General features: G+C 57.1%; 1 protein-coding gene across 4 annotated transcripts in view; it reads left to right on the plus strand.

The window, feature by feature from the left end:
• Positions 1-2037: 2037 nt before the first annotated feature.
• ADGRA2 (adhesion G protein-coupled receptor A2) overlaps positions 2038-23850 on the plus strand; it is a 33166-nt gene continuing 11353 nt past the window's right edge. Inside the window, exons 1-3 of one of the 4 annotated variants that reach the window (XM_037003745.2) lie at positions 2038-2668; positions 14019-14090; positions 23720-23791. In XM_037003745.2, coding sequence (XP_036859640.2) covers positions 2409-2668; positions 14019-14090; positions 23720-23791 — 404 coding nt within the window. In that variant the 5' untranslated portion in view covers positions 2038-2408. Of the gene's footprint in view, positions 2669-14018; positions 14091-14708; positions 14847-23719; positions 23792-23850 lie in introns of those variants that run through there. The other 3 variants (XM_017674009.3, XM_037003746.2, XM_073218919.1) reach the window with 3 other exon arrangements.

A 23850-nucleotide genomic window follows, 5' to 3' on the forward strand; every position in this document is an offset into this window, starting at 1 on the left:
CACCTCTGAAGACAGATTAGCAGGAAGCTTCATATGGAAAAGCCTTGAGTGGCTCAGCGAAATGAACAGACAGGGAACCGGTGAGTTCCCACCCCTGGCTCTTTACTGCTTAGTGACTCGGCTTCCTCATGAAGACTGTAAAGTGGGAAAGTAACTCCTGCCTATTCGCCTCCCTGCGTGGGTACAGAAGCCAGAAGCAATGGCCAACAGGACCGAACAGCATTGTGTAAATGTCTCCACCCAGCACCTCATTCCTTCCTACCTGTGGGGAGGCACCTTCTTCTTTCATATCACTGGACTCAATACAGCCTCAGAGAGTGGGTGTCACAGGGCAGTTCCTTTCCAGACTTTTGAGTGTCTTGATTAAACAAAAAGAAATGACACAAGAGCTGTGGCACCCAGACCCAGGCCTGGCCTCTTCTTCCCGGTGAGTCTTGTTCTCAGGGAATGGGAGGATTGGAGGGCTGACCCTGCCAGTGGGCGGAGGCTCCTTGCGACCCTGCCTGAGGAATGCAGCCTCCCGCCTGCCGCCTGCAGAGGCTCCTGCTGGGGAGCCATTCCCCTCGCTCTACCTCCATTTGCAACCACTATTTATTTATCTTTGGAAGTCAAGCAACCAGAGCCTGCAGCCAGGAGAGACTTGTGGAGCCAGAGAGGGAAAGTGAAGAAGCCAGTGTCTGGGCCGGGCGTCTGGACCGTCGGACAAGGCAGAGGAGCCGCTTCCCTGCAGAGGGGGTGGGAGACTCAGCTGAAAGGCCACCATCCTGGAAAACGTGCCCACACACCAGGAGCTCCAAGAACACAGAAAGAAGGCGACTGTCCTTTGTACCGTTTTGGTGCTACAGTGAAGGGTGTGGGACGGGAGTGCTGCCCAGGAATCTCCTGACCCAGACAGCCTGCCCCTTAGCAGCAAAGGCTCTATTAAGTGGCAGAAAAGGCAGCCTTTGTGGGGAAACTGAGGAAACAGACACACTGGGCCACCCTTCTCTTTTCCCTCTGCCCCAACCGGTTTCCCAGCTTGCATGACAGTCTGTCTAAGACCGTCAGGCAATTTTCATCCTATCCCTTGCTGTCAAGGTCAGACCCTGCCCCAAACCACCTGCCCTCTCCCTATGGAAAACCCTTGCACCCTCCCCGTCATTCTCATGCCATCGCTTACATTCACAGACAGGGGGCAGGCAGGGCCCATTCTGACCCCAGAGATCAAATTCCCCAGATTGTTAGGGGCTGTGTGCAGAGCCAGACAGAGCTGTCTAGAAAGGGGTCCCGTGGCTCACAGCTCCGAGCTCTTTCTGTATCCTCCACCTGGGCACACATCCCTGCTTTTCCTCCTCTAGGCTCTCATTCCCACTGCCCCCCCCAAACACACACACACACACACGGATGTGGAAAAGGTAAGAGGCCAGATCTAGCCAGTCGCCTTGGCCTTTGACCCCTTCTTGGCCGAAAGACATGCACTCCCCACCGGGCGAGGTCAGTGTCAGTGGAGGAGGGTCTGAGCCTCCGTAGACTCCAGCTTGTGTCCCGCAGTGGCTGGAGCAGGGCTGAGAGCGAGGGCCGCTTCCACACTGGCCCATCGGGTCAGGGGCCAGGGGCCAAAGACAGCCGAGCCTCAGCGACCTCAGAGTGGTTAGCGAAGTTCAGTCCCGAACAGGGGCACCAGACATCTCTGGCCAAGCCTGCACGTCAATCAACTCCCCAGAAGTGTGGGCCACAGGCCGAAGCAGCGAGCAGGGAGAGTTTTGTGAAAATGTGCTGGCGGCTGGCTTCGAGGTCGGGGATGGTTGGTGGAGAGGAAGAGTCGCGGCTCGGAGAGGGGCGGGAAGGAGAAGGAGCCTGGCTTCGGGAGGGCGCAGGGCTCCCGCGGGCCGGACGCGGGCTTGCCCACTTTCGCTCCGAGGCGGGCAGCGGCCTGGCTGCGCATCGGGAGGCGCTAGGGCCTCGCGGACGAAGGAGCGGCGAGGGGAGGGCGCCTCTCGGGGGGGCGGGCGGGGGCTGGCGGCGGCGAGAGCGGCGCCGCGCCGAGCTGCCTCCATCCATGGCCCGGAGCGGCGGCGGCGGCAGGAGCCCGGCGTGGTCCTCTAGGTCCCAGCCCAGCGCCGAGCGAGCGGGCGACGAGGAGGGGCGCCGGCGAGGAAGCGCCGCGCGGAGACTAGGGCCGCGCGACCGGGGGCCGCCTGTCCCGCGCTGACAGCCGCGCCCGCGTCCTCCCCGCCGGGGCGCGCGCCGGACATGCCCCCGGGGCGCGGCAGCGGGGACCCCGGGGCTTGCCTCCGCCCAGGGCCCCCCGCCCCGCCCTCGGGCGCCCCCGGCCCCCGCTGAGCACGCCTCCCGCACGCCCCGTCCCTGCCGCGGGCGGGCGCGCAGACGGGCCCCGGCGCTGTCGGCCCCCGCCGGGCGATGGGCTGATGGGCGCCGCGGGACGCAGGATGCGGGGGGCGCCCGCGCGCCTGCTGCCGCTGCTGCCGTGGCTTCTGCTCCTGACGCCCGAAACCCGGGGCGCGCCCGGCTGCCCCGTCCCCATTCGCAGCTGCAAGTGCTCGGGGGAGCGGTCCAAGGGGCTCAGCGGCGGCGCTCCCAACCCGGGGCGCAGGAGGGTGGTGTGCGGCGGCGGGGACCTCCCGGAGCCTCCCGAGCCTGGCCTTCTGCCTAACGGCACCGTTACCCTGTGAGTACCCCACCCTGCCGCGCCGGCCTGAGTCCCGACGAGGGGACGGATGGAGACCAGACGGGAGGGGCGGGAATAAGGGGGCCGGGACATGCTGCTACTTCAGAGACTCTAGGGCAGGCCTGAGTCCAGGCGCTGAGAATGGAGGCTTGGGGAAGTAGGGGGATAATTAGGGCTCCAGGGGTGTGGAGGGAGGAAGGGGTTTTGGGGGGCGGATGCGCACCACGGGGAGGCACAGCAGGCGCCCACTCACCTACACAGGTGGTGGGGAGTGCGCGCTGGCGTGACGCCCACGCCCTTCGAGTTTCCAGCCTTGGCTGATGTTGAGGACTTGGGGGACCCGAGGTGGGTGGGTTGGGGGAAGGCTAAGGAGAGACCGACACCCGGGGCCCAGTGGGTGGCCATGGTGGTTACTGCCACGGACGCGTCCCTGGCCCGACTGGAGGAGGTTCCCGGTGCACCCGGCGGGTCTGGCTTCTCCAGTGGAGGGCGCCCCATTCGCCTACGGAAGCGGCCAGCCCCGCCGCCAGCCAGGCTCCGTAGGGCAGGCGGGAGGGTGGCCTCGGAAATCTTCCCTTGGGATGCCTGCGCTTCTGATCTGAGTGAGACCCGAGGGTCGCGGTCCCTCCCGGGCCCCTCTCCTGCCGCCCACTTCTGGAAAGTTGGCTGTGCGCTTGGTCCCGCGTCCCTCCCTCTTCCGTCTCTCCCCTGGATATAACGGGAGTTTGGCTGTTTCTCGATTGAGTTTTTGGCGCAAAGACTGCGAAGAAAGAGACGTAGCTGCGGAGAACGCAGCTGTCTCCCAGCCTCCTTCCGTCATACCGCTTCCTCTCCCGACCAGGGCCTTACTTTGCTGGTTATAAGCGCGGCTCTTTGCGTCGCAGCCCGACCCCAAGCCTCCCCGATGGGCGTCTACAGTCCCTGCCACCCCAAGAATCATTGCGACCCCTTCCCAGGGTGGCAATTTCCTGCGCTGACCACGTGCTCGAAGCTCCACTTAGGAGGCCGTGGAGTGGAGGGTCCAGCCTTCCTTTCCTGCTCTGGATCCGGCCTACCAGCCGCTTCCCCTTCCCTGCCCTCCTGACCCCAGTGGCAACCGTTTCCCCACTGCCCCTTGCCCGGAGTTGGGGCTGGCTCACAGTCCATCTGATTGTGTCCAGAACAATACAGTAACGCCTCTGGTTGGGTGAGTTCAGAGGCTGCCTGCTTCCTGACAGGACACGACTGGTCAGCCTCTGACGTTGGCTGCCTGGCCTACATTTTCCCCAGCTGGGGTGTGCGTGTGTATGTGTGCATTAGGTGGGTGGAGGCAGTGTGTCTGCTGCCTCCCACGTCCCAGCAGCTCAGGGATATGGCCACAGCCTGGGAAGGCAGCTGTGGTTACTCGTTCCAGACCGACTCTGGTCCCCTGGAGTCGAAGGGTCCAGACAGGCCTGGGCATTCCCCAGCCCACTCAGTTCTGGAGGAGAGAAATGCTTGCAGTGTGGAACAGTTGGACCTGTGTCTGTGTGAGTCCCCCGGGCGATGATAATTCAGTTCCGAGAAGGGGTGTGTGCGTGCATATTCTCGTGGCTGTGCTCACACACATGTGGGACGCTCCCTGTATTTCCATTTGTTGGGATGAAGGAATCCTAGCATACTGAAGGCAGAAAGAAGGGGGGAAACATTCAAAGGGAGCTTTGCAGGACCTCTTAGAATGATTTGGCAGACAGTGTGTTCCAGCCATGGCTAATTCCAATGGATGCCCTCCGAGGACAGAGCAGGGCCAACTCTTGGTGAAGATGTACTGTGACAGGGTGGCAGCAAACGCGACTTCAAGCTCACCTTCCCATCCCGAACCATCCCCGGAGGGAGGACCCCCTTTCTTCCAGGCCACTGACCTGGAGGGCTTAGGGTACCTCCCAAAGGAACAGCACCCCCAGCCTGGCTAGACATCCAGGCAGGACTGACCCAGGGAGTGTGACTGATTCCCATCCTCAGGCATATTTCTTCGGCTTTCACCCCAGGTTTCACATAACCCTGATTCTGATTGCTGCCCCCTGCCCCCCGCCCCCCACCCCACCCCAAGCTAGCTTCTAAAGGAAAAAGTACCCACGTTCTTCTTCAGCAGAAGCTAGGTGGGAATTCTCTCCAAGGCTCAGTCCCTCAGCACACCCAGCCCTACCCAACATGCATCTTAAGGGAAGAAGAAAGAGAAGGGCAAGGAGGGAGCTTCGGCAAGATGCTAAGAGAGCACAAACCTTCTCCACACCCTCCCAACTCCTCTCACAATTTTCTTCCCCACGCATACTTCCCCTATCACCTTTTGCCTGTCACCTGGTGCCAGCCAGACTTGAGCCCATTGGTTTTGCACTGTGGCTTCATCCTGCCTCCTCCTCCCATTCACGTCCAGATCCCCTTCACACACCGATATGCCTGCTCGCCAGGCCCTTAGGAGACTTGGGACTCCACCTTGGGACTGTTCAGGCAAAGAAAATGCTAGATAAGCTGTCAGTCTGCGAGAGGCCTCCTGTCTCTGGCTCAGATGCCTCAGAGCAGTTCTAAGGCAATTCTGTGAACAGCTCTGTTTACCTCCACTCTGTCCTGTTATCTCAACTTCTGCCTTCTGTTTTCGTGGACTCTGTGCCCCCTCTCCCCAACCTTTGCCTTTTCCCCCGCTAATGGATTTTCATGTGCAGCTTTTCAGGAAAGCAAGACTCTTGGTTTCCTTCCTGGCCCATCTGCCCACACCATCCCCCGTCTCCCAGTCCAGCTCTCAGGGCAGCCGTGGGCCTGTGCTCCTGGCTGAGCAGGAGGCCTCTGGAGCCTCCCCTGAGGGGAAAAGTCTTATTACAGGAAGAACCTGGGTGTGAGAGCGAGATGCAGACCACTGTGGACCCCCACCCACCCTGGGCAGTAGCTGCTGGGCCTGTCCTCTGGCTCTCAGCTCTGTTGTTAGTGAGGGGGAGGCGGGATCATAAGAATTTCAGGCAAGGACTGATAATAGAACTCTCCAGAAGGAAACTTCCTATGAGGACCCACCAGGACATCTGAGTCGCCCCTCAGAGGATCCCAGCCAGTGTCATAAATCCCCACAATGTCTGCGCTGAAAAGGGTCTTAGAGATCAGCAAGTCCAGGCCCCACGTCCACGTCACACAGCTGAGTTAAACAGGCCAGGAAGGGAGAGGGCCAGGGTCTTGCTAGTAGTGGTCACACAGTGAGTTGACGCCAGTGTCAGAATCAGCTGGTTGGGTTCTCAGCATTCCTCTCAGGTGAGGGACTCACCCTTCACCTGTCTACACTTGGGACCCAATGGACCCAAAGCTCCTCTTAAAAAACAGTTCCTTCCCAGCAAGACCCAGGCGCTTCTGACCGGGGGACGCTCTAAGGCTGGGGCACAGGGGGCAGACATGGCACAGGTCACTCCACATTCTCCCAGAGCCCACGAACCCCCATCTGCTTGGCCTCCCATTGGAGGGTGGGGGCTTTACCCACCACATAGGCTACCCACATAGGGGAGAAGGGGCATTTGCCACACAGCCGTGCCTAGTAATCACTGGGTCCTTTGGCCATGAGTTTGGTGGCCTCCTGGAGCACCGAGGAGGGATAGGAGGCCCTTTCTGTTCCCTGTGCTTGTTCCAGCCTCAGGGAAGAGGTCCTTGAGCCCATGTCCCCCTCTGAACCTCCAGCTCTGACTCCCCTCAGTGCCTCTCACCCCTGCCCCCAGGATCCAGTTAGAGGATTTGTTTGGACCCAGTGTACCAACCACCTACACAGGCATGAGGGGAGTGGAACGATGCTGGCTGGAGGGGCGGACCCACGGGGGCCTCCCACCCCCTTCCCTCCCTTCCACCCTTGTTCCCCCATATGGTTCTCATAAGGTCTGGGCTCAGAGACAGCAGCCAGAGGAAGTGGCTGTGTACAGAGAGCTTTTGTGAGGGAGCGGAGGGGGGAGGGGGAGAGAGCAAAGGGAAAGAAGGAAAAAAGGGGGGGCAGAGGTGGGGGGAAGCCCAGAGACCCCAGCACCCTCCCTTGCCCTGAGTATGGTGCCAGTCTCAGCAGCCGCAACCCTCTGTGGGCTCCCAGACCCCCACCTGTGCAAAGTGGGGGTCCAAAAGAAACCCAAGTCCCTCTCTGATTCTTCCCACCCATCTGGAGGAGCTGGAGGCATCCAGCCCCTTCCGGGAGGCCTTGGAAACCCCTGCTCTTAGGGCTCCCCCTTGGACAGGGGGTTAGGGTCCCATCTCAGGACAAGCTCTGGGCAGGCAACAGCCCTGTGGGGTTCACTGGGTGAGCCCTCATTGCACCAGAGAGATGGGAGAGGTCATCAAGCCGAGCTCCACAGAGCACCCCTGTGATTCGGCCTCGGTGGGTCCAGCACCCACATTGGGCTCTTTGGCCTGAATTACTCCCAGTTCACGTGTGGACCCAGCCACTCCTGATCTTGGCCCAAGGCAGTCGCTTCCTTCTATCTACCATGATCACCCCTCTGTTGTGGGGGCAGGGGCAACCTCTAGTCCTGGGGGCAGTCTGAGAATTGCCCCCAAAGGCACAGGGGAACCATTGTAATTTGAACCTAACCATAAATTGACCCTTAAATTTGGGGTCATGTTTTTAAAGAGACTGTTTCCAAGTTTATGCCACATGGGAGTCATTGCGGTAAGAATGCTTTCCTGAAAAAGTCCCAGACACCTCTGAATTGATCCCTGTCCTTCCATTTAGTGGGCTGTCCTCACCAAAGCCCAGAGAGGGCAGGGGAGTGCCCCGGTGCCACACAGCCTGAACCAGGACCCGTCACTCCCCGTCACTCCTGATCCGGAGACCACCCCTCGCCTCCCTGGGACCAGAGAGCAGAGGAGGGAAATGGCCCTGGGCTGGGGAGCCCAGAGGAAAATCCGGTGACTGCTAGGAAGGGGCTGCTCAGAGGGGCTGTTTATTTTCATTCCCCCAGCCCAGCCGCTCTGTTCTATTTAGAGCTCAGACACGACAGGACAAAGCTGCCTCCTCCCCTTCCTCCCTCCTCTGGGGCCCCCATCCTTCCCAAACTCCAGAACATTCCTTCGCTTTTAGGACTGGGTGATGGGGGTGGGGTTGAAGAGGAGCTGTGGAGTGCAGCTAACTCAGGACCCAGCTTCCCCAGCCCTGGGAGTGGGGAGAAGCAGACTGGGCGTGCAAGACGGATGGGGCCAGGTGAGGGGCCGGGCGCCAGCCTGTCAGAGAGGAGCAGCTCCAGCCTAACTGGAGGGGCCAGACATCTCCCAGCTGGAGAGGGAAGGGAGGTCTGGGCGCCCCAAGGGCTGCCTGCCTGCCGGGAACTGTGTGGTGAGGCAGAAGCTCTAGACTGGAGGCTGCAGGAGAGCAGGGCAGGAAAGGCTGTCAGCTCTGCAGAGTGGGCGTCCTCAGCCCAGGGCCTTCTTTCACGGAGAAGAAACCCCTCAGAGGGGGGCTGACCTGCCCAAGGCCACACGGCCCCCAGCCGGGCCCCAGGGCCCCTGCTCCCCGTCAGGCCCTGCCCACACCGACAGATCAGACCCTCCGTGGGGACGGGCAGGGAGACGCGCTAATCCGCTCCCTCCGCGTGGACGCAGGCGCTCCCCCCAGCGGGAGCGTCCCGAGTGCCTGTGGACGCCGGGGACCGCTGCACGAAGTCACTGTGCAGGTCGGAATCAGACAGCCCAGGGTTCTTAGCATTCTCCCCGTGTTTCCCCTCCTCCTCTGGCACCCTGCGGGGCTTCAGGACACCGTGGCCCGTAGGGGGCAGGTGTCCCACAGGGGCTGTGTCTCGGAGTCTGGGCAGCCTGGGCGGGGATGGGCGCCCTCCTCACGGTGCCGCAGTGGGCTCTGCTGAGACTGGCTCGGGGAAGTGGTGGCAGAGGAGTGAAGGCAGGAGGAAACTGCCCCCTAAGTTGGGAAAGCGGGGGTTTGAAGTGAACTCTCAGTCCACTGGCCACCCCACCTTCCGTGGAGCCCTGCCCCTCCAGATGCCCACGTCTAGCCCCATGCCAGGAAGACAGAGGCCTAGCATACACATCAGGGTGTCGAGATATAGGTTCGCAGAGCAGGACAGGGTAAGGGCCCCTGTGCACGCAAGGAAAACTTCTGGGGTGGAAAGATGAAAGGGCTAATTTATACTTGGGCATAAAAGGTGATAACAGAGTGGTCCTTTCAGGTTTAGTTGTATTAGAAAAGAAACCCACTTTCTTCACCAAAAGCTTGGCTCCCCACTGGGGAGATCCTAGGCCCTGTGCAGGGGAAGTGTCCGGTGGCCTGGGAGAGACTTCCCAGCTTCTGCCAGTCAAGTGGATACATGCGCATTCTGTCTGGACACCTCTCCCTCCACCTTCTGTGAACGGGAGATTATAGACACCCTGTCACATTCATATTCACCATACTGGTGGACTACACCGGGCTGGGCACACAACAGGTGTTGGTGTGAGGTTTGAAGAGCAGATGAGCACAGGTGTGGGTGATTACAGTGGACTCGATTCCCCGTGCCCAAGCTAAGGTGCTGGGGGCCCCCAAATCCCCATTAAGGCACACCAGCCATGTACCACAAATACCTGTAGCCCCTTTTTTCAGGCTGCAGACACCCTCAGGGTACTTTGGCAGAGCCCTAGACCTCCAGGGAGTGCCCCCAAAAGCCACCACCACCTGAACCATCAGGGGACACTGATCTCCCATGGTGCCCAGGGCCTTTGCACATGTCCAGGGCCCACAGAGACATCTGAAAACCTAAGAAATAATTCACTGCCTTCAAAATATAAACACTACAAAATTGAAATTAGTAAATGCTTAACTCAATAATTGCAGGGTTGCTGGTAGGAATAGATGAAAACTATTTATCCATTAGCAAATGGTGTTTCATGAGGGAGGTGGTGCACTCCAGTATGGTGGAGAGGACAACGGGGCCTCCAGCAGTGAGACTCGCCACAGTGTCGCACTCTCAGGCTGAGGGCGGACCTCCTGCGGCATCCTGTGCTGTCCTTGCAGGCTGCCCTTCATGTCCATCCAGCCTCACTGCCCCTGTACTTCCCTGTAATCCCCCATCCCTGCTGGAAGCCCGCCCTGAACACCTGTTAGGAGGAGACCAGGGTAGGGCTGTCCTTCCCCAGCTTGATAGGGCCATGTCCTGAGATGGCCTCTGATCTTAGCTTTGAAGCTGGGCTGTACAGGCAGGGCCTGAGACCAAGGTCAAGAGAAAACACCACCTTGGACTAGGTCCCACGCATGACCTGGGGCCAGCTGGCTTCCTCTTCCCTAACCGCTCACCAGGGCACCGTGTCTTGGTGGTGAGCAGACAGACACAAGAAACTGGGGCTGGGGTGGGAGGACCTTGGTGAGGGCCTAAATCCCAGGCTCAGACTCCCTGGAAAGCACAGATTCCCCTCTCCACTCCCCGTCCAGGCATTGGTCCTTGCATCTGCGTGTGTTGGGATGGAGCAGGGTGCTGACATGTTTGGCTGCCTTGCACATGTGAGAACCATTTAGTTCAAGCATGTGCTGGCCCTCTGGTACCCACGTGAGCCCCACAGGGTCGTCTTTGATATCAGGCTGGGATCTGGGGAGTTCTGTGGCTGCCCAGAGGCCACCAGGCCTCTCTGTAGACGCCAGCCATTCTCTCCCTTGGCCTCCAGTCTCATTAGTGGTAACTCTGCTTGCTTCTCTTCCCTAAAATAGGACCCTACTGGGAGAGTGTTCTGGAATGGACTCTGTGTGCCCCCTTTCCATGGCCAGATTTCAGACTCTGGGGTAGAGAACAGGGGACTCCAGGGATTGTCCCCACTTCCTGTTGGGGCAGTAGACAGGGAGGGAGGAAAGGGGGAGGCTGAAGATGCCAGGCTGGGCAGGCTCGAGGTCTGTGAGGCTGGCTAGCATGGCTGGGAAGGAAATCCTCCTGGCTGGCTCCCTGCATCCTTGCAGGGCGAAAGGCTGGTGCAGGCTGAGGACATGTCCATCCAGTGGCAGTCATGGCGGTGATGGGGTTGAGATCAGAACTGTGTCTGCACACTGGACAGAACCATGGGGCTGAGGCTCCCTCCCTCCCTGCCAGATTGTTGGGGCTGCCCTACCTGTTTTCGCCCCTTGAGACAGGCTAGTGTGGTGGGCATGTTTGTCTTCCCATTGGATGGGGCAGTGTGCGTGAGTTCTCATCTCTCCCCACCAGCAACCCTGTAAGTGCCTGCTTCCTACCTGCCTATACCCAGGCCCAGTCCAAGCACTTTCTGTCCCAAACCCTGCCCTCCCCTCCCTAGCCACATCCATAAGGGAGCACAATGGAGGCCATTCTCTGGACAATGTGGGTCTAAAGTAAAATTCCTCAGCCCTAGTTAGGTGGTTAAGCCCCGACGATCAAATTTTGGGTATCTGGGGACTTGAATCGTATGGAGATCTGCCTGCAGCCTAGTCCAAGGAGTGGAAGTGGGCGAGGATCTCATTTCAAGATTCTCAGAGCTGAAGTCTTCCCAACCGCAAGAGTGGGCTGTGCTGACCCCCCATCCCATTCTGCCCTCTCCCCGCCAGCATAACAGAGGCTGCCTCAGAGAGAGAGGGGCGGGGCTCTCCGCAGGGGTGTGGAGCTGTGTGGAGGGCCAAGGATGGTTGTTCTGGGCCACTGGCATGAGGGGCTGGTCCCAGTCCTTTGTCCTGCTGTCACACCACACAGAGGTGCACGCACACCACCCTGGCTGCCTCAGGATCTCTCAGCAACCCAGACTTCCTCCTCCTGGGATGGCCACATGGGGACTAGATAAGGGTTAAAGCCACTAACCACATGTGGCTCTTGAGCCCTTGTAATGTGGCTGGTCTGAATCAAGAGGTGCTGGAGTCACAGAGTACCCACTGGATTCTACACACTTACAGAACAAAACAAAGGAAAATATCTCAATAATTTTGTATATTGATTACATGTTGAAATGATGACATTTTGGATACTTTGGGTTAAATAAAATATAATGTCAAACTAAATTTTTAAAACGTGGCTAATAGAACATTTTAAATGGCATATGTAGCTCAAATGGTACTTCTGTTGGCCAGTGCTAAGTGAAAGAATTTGGGGTATGTGGAAAGGTTTCAAGGGTTAAAGGCCAAAATGTCTTGAGAATGTGGGGTATCCCCCCAGCACCACCTCTAGACCTGTCTGGACAGGGTTCTCAAGTTAGCATCCCAGGTTTTCATCTCTGGGATTTGGAAGGTGGAGAGTTTTAAAGGTTTCTGTTTTCAGTTCAATGATCTTTAAACAAAAATCTTCCACTGGTAATTTTGAGATAATCTTTTATTAGAAGGCATTTTCATAGTGTAAAATTTTCATTTGTGAAGTCAGCGTTTCTCAAACTGGAATCCTCAGACATCTTCGAAGGAAATCAGACACATTTTTCCTTCTCTTTACCAAGTCCATACCCTACTCAAGTCCGAGGAATGATGTTCTGGGGCCTCTGCCTCTGTGGAAGGGCTGTGATAGTCTGGCAACTCTGTTCCTCGGCCCTTCCATACCCCTCTCTCCCCAGTGTCCCCACTCCTTCGTCATCCCATCCTTTCCCCACCTGCAAACCTGTGGGGGTGGGGTGCTGGATGCAGCCCCTGGGAGAGACCCTCAAGATTGAGAGGAGGCTGAGACAGACGCCCTTTCTCCACCCTTGTCCCTGACCTTGCAGGACCCCTCCCTGACATGACTAAGGGTGCCAAGGGTCTTCTTACCATCTTTGACCTTTAATGCCTCTCTAAACCTCAGATTGGGCATCTGTGAAAGGGGTGAGCTAGAGTTGAGGTGAGGAGGGCTTTGACTGCACAGTCACACCATCAAGAGCCCGTAACCGTAACCACCGAGGGGGCCGCCCCAGCCCCACCACGGCCTGAATGAGACCATTAGAGGCCCTAAGAACCGGCAGGATTATGATTTGTTGTGACCATGTGTCATGCAAAGTAAAGACACCCTAATCCCCAAAGTGAGAATAAAGGGGTTCATGAAAGTTCTGATCATTCATATAATGACTACTGTGGTGTCCTTTTTGAACTATCAAGATAATGGTGTGTGTGTGTGTGTTTGTGTGTGTGTGTGTGTGTACGCACGTGTATGTGAAGTCCTTTGGAAAGCAAGCATCACCCACCCCCCACCCTCCCACACAATCGCCTTTCAGGTCCTGAAAATGTCACCGTCGGAGGGACAGTGAGATGGGGACTGGACGAGCAGGAAGGGTCCACCTGGGGAGGGGAGAGGGAGGTGGGAGATGAGGTCTCCAGCCTTCCCGTGGACCCAGAAAGCCCCCCTCCCTCTCTTGCCACCGTCCTGGCCGCATTTGCCCTTCCTGAGGACGGTGTAGCTGGGCCTCAGGTGCCGGGGGGTCTTCTCCTGCCTGCCTGGGCATCACCCACCGGGGCAGCTTTGGGGCAGATCTCCGACCACCGCCCTCATCCCCGCACTCCCTCGCTGTCCAGCACTGGAGCGGCTCCCAGGCTTCCCCCTCCAGCCTTCCCAGGCCCTCCTATAGGAGCAAAGCTGGGAAACCCTCTGCCTCAGCCCCAGGCAGGCAAGGGTTTGGGCTGAGAGGCTCATTAAAGCTTTTTAATAAGCACTTAACTCAGGATGAGTCTTCTGGCTGGTCTGGAACTCCCCCATGCCAGCAGGGAGCCTGGTGGAGAAAGGCTGAGTGGGTGGGCAGAGTGGGTTCAGTCTGTAGCTTGGGGCCTCTTTCCTCCTCCCCTAAATACATACAGGTAAACAAACAGAGCTCTGAGGGCGCAGAGGCAAGGGCTGAAGCTCTGACAGTTTTCTGTCCAGGCTGCAGATGGGCGGGGGCAGGCAAGGGCTTCCTCTCTCTGAGTTGGGGGCCTTTGAGGGCTGGAGTGCTCCCCATCTGGTGAGGTCCTCAGCTCACAGAGAGGGCACCAGAGACCCCCAGAAAGGCAGCTCCTCCCACCTGCCCCCACGCCCGGGCTGCCTATTCCACCTGCCAGAGCCCTGACTCCACTCAGGCCCTTCTCCCTGCCACTCCTCTCAGGGCACTGGGCCACAGGCTTGAGCAGAGCTCTGGAGGGCAGAAATGGGGGAGGCGGGCTCAGCCCTGGGGTTCCACGGTGTGAAGGGGGCATCTCGACTTCATACCTGCTCAGCCCACCTGTGTACGGAGCCCTAAGTCAGATCCCGCCCCAGGGGGCCCCGGGGCAGGTGAAACGGATTTGGGGCTCAGTGGGCTGACCACTCTCCTGAACCATTCCCTAGCTGTCCCCTGTGATCTCCTGGAGCCGAAGGTGGGGCTGCCTCTTGTACACAGAGTATGATAATGGCTGTCCTGCTGATTCTGGACCCCCACACCCTCCGCACTTTCCGACTCCTAACAGCATGTCCTTCTGTCTGTGTTCACCCTATTCCCTCAGGCTCTTGAGCAACAACAAGATCACTGGGCTCCGGAACGGATCCTTCTTGGGACTGTCCCTGCTGGAGAAGTTGTAAGTGGTGCGGTGTGGTGAGGCGTGGTGGGGCAGAGGGGGGCTGGTTGTGAGCAAGAGGTCTGCCTAGTGAGGATGAGGGGTTGGACCAAACCACCCCAAGCCTGCTGGCCAAGCAGGGCCCAGACCTGCTGGGACCCTGCCCAGGACTTGACCACCAGGAGGAGGATGGAGAAAGACTAGTGGTGTCACCAGCAATAGCAGAGAGAAGCAGGGAAACCCTCCTCGCTGCTTTAGACAGGGACTGGACTAAGGGAAGCTCATTAACGCCCTTTAATGAGCAATTAGCTATGAGGGCTGAGCCTCTTAGCTGGCCACCTCCTCCCCAGCTGGGGGCTCAGCATAAAGGGCTGGGAGAGGAGTTAATGTCACTTAGGCCTCGCCTCCTCCCCCAAAAACAAATAAACAAACAAAGGCCCAAGGGCCAGAGCCCTGGGCTGAGGTGGGGGAAGCAGCTGACATCCCAGTCTCCCCCCACCACGGGTTTAGAGCTGCAGCTCAACCTTCAAGCTGCCCTGCAGGCCCAGGCAGACTGCTGCAGGGCTTCTGACTGCGACCACCCTCCTGGAGCCTGATCCTCATTTCTCTGCCACCTCCAGCCCCCTCTCCCATGTCTGCTCCCATCCTGCTGGGTGTTCCCAATCCTCCAACAGGGGCCCTGCCCTCTCTAGTGCCATTTTGCCTAGAAGTCATGGATCAGTGCAATGAAGGATGCAGAAGAATAAGGCAGAAGCCTGCTCACAAAGAGCCAAAATGGTGAGTGTAGTGGACACCACAGATGGCGCCTTGGACACCAGAACTAAGTAGGCTGGGGTTTCCAGGAAGGCCAAAGGAGGGATCAGTGAAGGCTGAAAGTTCAAGGGCAACAGAGATGCATATCTCCATGACATCAAGTATTGATCTTTTACCATGACAATCTTATATGGTCTTCTCTATAACCCGCATTTCACAAGGCAAGGGGAAACCTGTTTCCTAAATCTCCCTGGGCTGTGAGGAAGGCCAGATGGCCCTGCTGGGTTAGTGGGAGTGGGAAGGGGCAAACCCATGTGTGGGGTGAAAGGGCAGAGAATGTGGCCTGATCTGGGGCGTGTAGGCACTAAGCGAGCATCGCGGGACGCTGACCATGCATAGTGTGTGCATACAGCAGCGTGCCTGGGTCCCTCTGACCATCTGGCTACAGCTCACAGACAGGGTGGTCCAGACAAGGAGAAAGGGCTGCCACCAGCAGCTATTACCTTGGGTACCAGCACATAAGGAGAGTTTGTATCTCCTACACGCAGTTAAGCACATGGGAGCTCTAATTCCTACACTCAGCCCAGGCTTGGCCTGCAGGGCAGAGTGGCAGGAAACCAGGTGCCCATTCCGGGGATCTCTTGGAGGAAGACAAACCGCAGCTGCCTGCAGCCATTTGCCCTGCCTTTCAGAGCCAGTCACTGCCCAGAGCTGGTCTCCCTTAGCACGAGGGCACCGCCCTTAGCCTCCACTGGCCTCATGGACATCTTCCCATCTTTTCCCCTTGCTTCATCAATCAAAGATGCCCTGGGTCTGCCTCTTTTTCCCCATCCCTCAGTCTCACAAGGGTGAGAATTTTCTGATGAAGATGAAAAGATGGCCCTTTCCTTCCCCCGCCACCCCCATGCCAACATACTGACTCAGACGCCCCTCCCAGCACCATCAACTCTGGTCACTGCACAGCAGGTGTATTCAAAGCATGGGAAGCAGTTTGAGAAAAATGGGGGAATAATGCCTACATGCTGAATTATGTGATATGGAGAAGCACTAGCATAAGAAGCCAGGATCCTGAGCTTGAGCCCCCACCCTGTTAGGCGTCACCCTAGTCATTCATTCTAGAGATTTTTATTGAGCCCCCTCTGTGTGCCAAGCTCTGCTCTACATATTGGGAGGGAATGGACCAGACCAAGGGCCTGCCCTATGGAACTTACCTCCATCGATGGGACCCAGAAAATAGCAAATACATGTGTATCAGGAGACATTAAGTGCTGCGAAGGAAAACAAGGCAGTGTAAGGAGGGTAGAGGGCAAAGGGGTGGGTGTGCGGAAAGTTGGGGTTCCTATGGCCAGGATCCTCACCTGACCCTAAACTGCCTGATGATGTAATTGGCTGCCTGCTAGGCTACTGCTTCCACACCCACAGGCAATGAGCTACTATTGACTGAGTCACTATATAAAGAGCTTGGGCAGAGGCAGACAGAGGAGGCTTACAGACCTGCAGACTGGAGACTGTTGGATGCAGACGGTTCTCCTGATCGACCTGCTGCCCAGAGAACAAGTCAGGTAATAAACCCTTTCACCCCAAGGATATTCCATTGTCATTCCTCGGTCTCACTGAATCCATAGTGACCTTACACGGGGCTGAGACCCACTGGCAAGACAGGGGACTGCTACTGTATGTACTGGGATCAAGGAAGGCCTCGCTGACCCAGTGACTGAGCCTGAGACCTGGAGGGAGGGGAGAGCAGCAGTGGGGAAGGCCCGTGGGTCCAGAGCATCCCCCGTGAGTCTGAGGACCAGAAGGGCAGCATAACTGAGAAGTGGTAGGAGACGAGGTCAGAGTGACATAAGGCTGTGCACCCGGTCACCTCAGTTTCCTCATCTGTCAAAAGTAGAGGAGAGAGTGATTTGTAAGGCACTTTATGGATTTATAATTCTATGATCCTTGGCTGTGTGCGTGTGAAATCCAGAAGTGCTGCACAAGAAGGGAAGATCAAAGAGCCCCAGGATGCAGCAGGGCTTTGGAGAAGAGAGGAGGCTCTGGGCAGCGGGCTGTGTGTGTCCTGCAGGTACAGCGCCTCCAGGGATAGAGAGGCTGCCCAGGGGCAGGAGGAGCCCAGGACCTGCGGCCTAGCTGATCCCACTTTACCAGAAAAATAGAACCAACAGGCTCTGTGTGCACATATCTTTATGTGAAGAGATTATTTCTCTTAAGAAATTTAAGGAAATGGCCCATGTGATTGTGGGGGCTGGCAAACCCAGAATCTGTAGGGCAGGCCAGCAGGTTGGAAAGTCAGGCAGGAGTTTATGCTGCTGTCTGGAGACAGAATTTCTCCTCCAGGAAATCTGGTTTTTTTTCTTAAGCCCTTCAGCTGATTAGATGAGGCCCACCCATATTCCCAAAGGTAATCTCCTTTAATTCAGAGTTAACTGGTTGTAGATGTTAACCTGTCTTGCTAATAGGTTTCAGCCCTGGGCAAGTTCACTATGGATTCAGTGAGACCTACGAATGACAATGGAACATCCTTGGGGTAAAAGGGTTTATTACCAGCTTTGTTCTCCCAGTGCAGAACACTAGAATTATGTCTACATAGAGCAGTCTTCAGGTCTGTAATCCCCCCTTCTCTCTGCTTCCACACTGGGCAGACCTCTTTGTATAGTGACTCAGTCAGTAATAGCTTATCGCCTACAGGTGTGGAAGCAGTAGCCTAGTATTTACACGATCGAGTAGTTTTGGTTCACGTGAGGATCTTGGCCATAGAAACTTCCATTTTCTGCACATAACTGCATCTACAAAATACCTTCCCAGCAACACCTGGATTAGAGTCTGATTAAATTACAGGGTGGGGAAGCAGACACATAAAACTAATCATCCCCACTGCCATCCCACTATCTGGGGAAGGAGAGAGAGCCCTGCCCTACTCCCAGTGATGCCAATTCATCGTTCGGAAGGGGCCTGGGAATTCTTTACAAGGTATGCAGCCGATTCTTATGCTCATCCGGGGTCAGGAACCAGTGGACCAGATGACCCCTTAACTGTGGGCCTATTCATTACAGAAGAGACGCCTGGGCCTGGAGAGCAGTTGGTGCCAGCAAACACTGGTCTCTCTGTCCTGTGAGGCTCAGACGTCTCAGCTTGGGCAGCTGAGTCCATGGCTGCTCAACATGAGCCTCCAGTCCCGGGGGAGGGTTGGGGCCTCCTCTGATAGCCGAGATGGTAGGTTCGGGCTGCTCCAGAAAGTGTTGAGCACCCCTCTGGTCCTAGGAATGAATGAATGTGTGTGTGGAGGACATGTGCATGGTCCCTGTTCGGCAGGGCATTAAGGCTGGGGACGGGACACAGCGTGCCAAGCAGGAATGTGCCTGAGATGACCCCATGGGATGACCCACACTCCAGAGAGGCTTGGGTAGGGGTGATGACAGGGAAGCCAGGCAGGATGGACAGGAAAACCTGTGGACAGGTGGTTCATGGCCAAGCCAAGGTGGGTGTAGAGGCGCCCAGAGGTTCCAGGCTCTGTCTCTGAGCCCTCCTGTCCTTGTCCTGCCACCCCTCAGCATAGACAAGACCATTTGTTTGCCCAGAGGAAAGACTTCTGCAATAAGTGGCAGGCGATGAAAGAGCACAGAACTCCACTCTGGAGGGAAACGAGGCCTGGAATTGAATCCTGCCCTTGTCCTTTATTTTCTGGGAACCTGCCAGGCCTCAGTTTCTCAACTGGAAAATGGTGCAATGCCTGACTCCCTGACAGATTGTCATGGGGATAAATGAGTTCATCTAGGAACAGAGCCTGGGACAGTGTGGGCTTTCAGAAAATGGCCCTTCCTGTTTGCTTCTCCTCGGAAGAGTTGCAGGTTGCAAGATTATATTGGCCAACCCTCACTGTGTGAGATGTATGCGGAGCTCCCCCCTTGGGCAGGCAGTCTTGGAGCTGAAACGTGCGTGCGGAAAGTGCTCGAGGATGGTCATTCCTCTGGTCCCTCGCATCTCTGCCCAGATCCTGCACCACTCACATTCAACAGGGAGCCACCAGGAGACCTGTTCCAGGGCTCCAAGCGTGCCCCAGCCAGCAAGACGCCCACTGACAGGGGACCAGGCTGGCCACAGGATAGAGAGCCCCCCGAGGGGCCAAAGGAGAGAGACTGGGTGTGCATGCAGGCACCTGGGTCTGTGTGAACACACCCCCTCACCCCAGGGGCTAGCGAGCCTGGGGAAAAGGCCTGGGGAGGGGAGCCTGGTCAGCCCCAGGATGATTTGTCATTGCCTAATGAGATTAATGAGCCCCGGGGGCTGGTATGCAGCAGTGCTGGGGCACTCATTAGAAGCAGATGCTCATGGGAACGTCGGCAAGTGGGGGCCGGAGGATGGAGTGCGGCTCACCCGCCAGGTGGTTTCCATTAATCTGTGGGCGGGGCCGAGGGTAAGGGCTCTGCCCCCCTCCCCATCCCCACAGCGCTGGGGAGGAATGAGGCAGACAGGCGGCCTGCAGGCTCTGGCGCAGCAGAGGGCCTGGGAGAGAGGCTTCTGGGTTTGGGGACCGGGGACGGGCCTATTGCAATTGCAGCCCCAGTGCCTGGCACAGTGTATGTGCTCAATAAATACCTGCTGGTACTATCAGAGATAAGAGGGGCCCAGGGCCTGGAGGTGGGAGGGAGGCCAGGACCATCTTGGGTTGCCTTCCACCACCAGAACCTTCCCCCCTCTTCCCCTAGACAACCTCTATACCTCCCACAACCCACTGTAGCCGGCCCCTGCTTTCTAATGAACCCTGGAAGTCCTAGAGTGCCCAGGGAGAGCTGCTTTGCGGCCTCTGAACCTATAATTTGGTTTTCAAACCCACAAGCAGGGAGGTCTGTTGGGGCCAGTGGGAGCCCACGTTCAGCTGCCCCACCCTGCCCGAATGTGGCACAGCTCACACACGCACACACACATGCACAGTCTGTCATACAAACCCACAGTCTGTCATACAAACCCACACACTGTCAACAGCTTTAGTGAGATGGCATTCACATACCATGACGCTCACCGGTTTAAAGTGTGCGATGCAGTGGCCTTTAGTATTTTGACACAGTGTGCAGTCCTCACCATAATCTAATTTTAGAACAATTTCATCATCCAGCAAAGAAACCTTGAATCATTAGCCACTCCCAATCCTCCACCCACTACTCCCCAGCCCCCAGCAACCACTAATCTTTCTGTCTCTATAGATTTGCCTATTCTGGACATTTCATAGAAATGGGATCATAACAATCTGTAATCTCTTGTAATTGGATCCTTTCACTTAGAATAATGTTTCCAAAGGTCCATCCATACATAGCATGTACCCGCCCTTCATTCCTTTTTCCGTCCTGGTAATATTTCCTTGTGGGAATATAGCACATTTTGTTTATTTACTATCAGTTGATAGATACTTGGGATGTTCCCACTTTTTGGTTTATGATGAGTAACATGGCCATGAACATACCTGCGCAGGTTTTTTTGTGTGGATGGATGTTCACTTCTCTTTGGATATACATACCTAGGGATGGAATTGCTGGGTCATATGGTCATTCTAACTCCCACACTGTTTCCCAAAATGGCTGCACCATTTTACAGTCCTACCAATACGTTTAAGGGTTCCAATTCCTCCACATCCTCATCAATATTTGCTCTTGTCTGTCTGACTGTAGCCACCTTAGTGGGTTATAAAGTGGTATCTCGCTGTGGTTTTGATTTGCATTTTCCTCATGACTGACGGTGTTGAGCATCTTTTCAGGCATTCACTGGTCATCTGTGTATCTTCCTGGAAGAAACGTCTGTTCAAATCCTTTACATATTTGTTCGGCCGTGTTGTCTTTTTATTCTTGAGCTGTAAGGGTTTATATATTCTGGATAGAAGTCCCTTCTCAGATACATGATTTGCAAATATTTTCTCTCATCCCACAGGTTATCTTTCACTTTCTTGATGGTGTCCTTGAAAACATTTTGCGTTTTTATTAAGTCCAGCTTATCAGTTTTCTCTTTCATTGCTTGTGCTCACACACTCGCTCTTACATGCTCAGCTTCCTGAGCCTCTGCCTTCCCAGGAAGGGGACAGGGTGTGATTTGCTCCCAGGAACCCCCTCCTCCTGACTTCTGCCATGGGGGTCCTTCTCTGCCATATTGACATAGATACAGGGGGGTGCCTAGAGTCCAGGGAGCCCAGTCTGGGTTGGGCTGCGAAGTGGGGAGCAGAGGTCCATCCATACACACTGCATCTTTCCCAGGTTCCAGGGCCTGGGCTCTGTGGAAGCGAGAGGGGCTGGGGGATTCTACTGCTATAGAAACCTCTGCGAATCCTCGTGACCCCACCTAAGAAATGAAGGGCTCAGATCAGACAGCCCAGAACTGGGTTTCCACAAACCTCTGGAGTCGCATGCACAATGCTGGGGGTAGGGCATCTTTCTGAGGCACGAGTCATAGCTGTCACTGGATTTTCAAAAGGAGGAGCTAAGCAAGATAGGTGCAGAAACACCAACCTATAGGAGCCTTGCAGGGTCTGGCAGCATGTTCTCCTACCTCCAGGGAGGGTACAGACCCAGGGCTGCTTCCCCACCTTAGGGACCAGGATGCATTACCAGCCCGCTGGCCAGGCCCCATCAAGCTGTCAGAGCTCAGCCCAGTGTGCAGCCTCTGACCTGTGCCCTCAGGAAGGTCCCAGGACTGGTGAGTCTGGGCCAAGGGCACTCAAGGGCCTGGCTTGGTCACCCCTGAAGCCACTCCGTGGGCACAAGGCAAAGGGGAAAGAATGCCAGTGATTGGTGAATGCTCCCCACTCAGAAGGCCCCGGCTCTGGGCTGCAGGAAATCCAGGGCAGGAAGGGGCTGGGGCCGAGCAGGCCTCCTTGCTCCCATCTGCAGAGCATCAGTGGGGCAGGCAGGGTGGGGGTGCTCAAGGGGGGCCTGGGAGGAAATGAGAATAAACACAAGTGAGCGGAGAGGGAAGGGCAGGGGGGCTGCGGCCTCAGCCCCTTGGCAGCCCATGAAGGGAAGTGACACAATGAGGAATGTGTTTCCCTCTGCCCGTCCCCCGCATGGGGGTGGGAGACAGAGCCCTGAGAATGGCCAGACCCCAACAGGGGCCACGGGGCACATGCTGGAACAGAACTGGAGGGGGGGCCGTGAGGGCAGGAGTCTGGGCAGCAGAAGGGGGGTGTAGGCAGGAAGGGCAGCCCTGGGCAGGCGAGTGCTCATCCCCTCCACATCCAGCCTCCTCCCAGCGTTTCGGATATGTGCACACTCCCTGTGTGCACAGAGCTCTGGGACACTTCCTAGCATGCCTGGGTATGGAAGCTACCTCTTCTCTAGAAAGCCGGTCCCTTCTGGTGGCTTTCCCTTCTTTCTCAAGAGGACTCAGGGTTATGAAGGCCAGCCATGTCCTTGGTATGAGAGGTCGCAGAGGTATGAGGACCTCTGGCTGCAAGCGGGGTGCTTCACTTCTCTCTCTCTATCTGGGTGTTTATGTCCCCAACTAGGACTGTCAGTGGGAAAACAGGTCCCCTGGTGGGAGAGCACCTCCCATCCTGGACACCGATTTCCTCTTGCCCCAGCAGGGAGTTGGCCCAGTTAACCCCCTCCTGCCCATAATCCAGAGCAGCCCCTGGGCAGGCAGATCCCAGGGCCCCCTGCCAAGGCCTTGGAAGAAAGGTAGATCCCAGATACACCTGTCAGTCTCCTTCCTGCCAACAAGCCCTTTTGACTGGTTGCTTATCCAGCAACCCCCCACCATGGTCCTCTACCTCATAATTTCCCGGGAGCTGGCGTGGGAGCAGAGAGAAAGTTGGAACACAGGGGGCAAGCAGTGGGGTACAGCCCCCCAGGGCTCTGGACAGGAGGCGGGTGAGCAGTGAGGCCTCCTGGTAAGTTGCTCTGTAAGGCTTAAGCCTGTTCTGCTTTGGTTCAGGAAGGATCCGGGTGGTCCTCGAGTAGATGGGTGAGTGGCCGGTTGCTTGTCCGGACACCTCCCCGTGGCTGCGCCCACCCGGAGGATGGCGGCTGGGGAGGAAGGCCAGGGCACAAGTACTCCCTCAGTCCTCAGTGGACCCAGAGGGCTGCCAAGGTCAGTGTTGGGCTGGGGCCAGCTGGGCTCCAATGGGTCTCCAGTGGCAGGACTGTCCCTTCAGCCCTGTCCCAGCCACTGCCAGCCGTACTCTGGCCACATGGTTGAATTTGAGCTGCCAGACCCTGGGACAGAATTTGCCCCTCTGGGTGGGCCGCCCTTAGCCTCATGGAGCCCTGGGGGGCACCACCACCTTCCATCCTGTCTAGGGCCTGCTGGAGCTCAGCCCAGAGGGAGGTGGTGCCTCCATGGGCCCCTTGGAGAGCCTGAGGGATGGTGGCAGAGTACCACGAGCAAGCCTGCAAATGAGGGGTGTGCCAGGGGATTCACAGCCCTGCCTAGGGTGGGAGACCCAGGTCAGCATCCATGCGGTCACCAACCGGCTGCATGACCTGCTTCCTCACAAGGACAGAACAGCCATAAAATACCTCCCAATGCCAGGCTGCAGAAGTTTGCCTTTGCATAGCAATTTACAAAAGGCTGCAACACCCATTTTCAAATGGCTGTCATAGCAGCCCCATGAGCTAGGCAGGGCAGCTTGGAGGAGCAACGTGGGGCCTCCTGCTCCTCCCTCATCCGAGGCCCTTCCCATCCCACCCTGGCTTCTCCATCCTCCCCAACCAGCACTGCTGGTGTAGCCGAGCCTGAGGAGACCTGTGCAAGGGATGGGTCCTTCCTCCCACCTCCCAACCAGCGCTGAACCAAGTCCTGGTTTACAGGGAAATCTTGTTCCCCGCACTTCTGGTGACAAGGAGGCCTCCTACCTCCAGGGAGCCTGTGGCCCCAAGCGGCCCAGGTGTGAGGGTCCTTCTTGCCTCCCACAGGGACCTGAGGAACAATGTCATCAGCACAGTGCAGCCGGGTGCTTTTCTGGGCCTGGGCGAGCTGAAGCGCCTGTGAGTGGCATGTCCCCGCTCCTCAGCACTGGGGAGAGCCGTGATCCCACGAGCAGCCA

This window comes from Manis javanica, chromosome 12 (assembly GCF_040802235.1).
Source record: "Manis javanica isolate MJ-LG chromosome 12, MJ_LKY, whole genome shotgun sequence".
In the NCBI taxonomy this organism is placed as follows: Eukaryota; Metazoa; Chordata; class Mammalia; order Pholidota; family Manidae; genus Manis; species Manis javanica.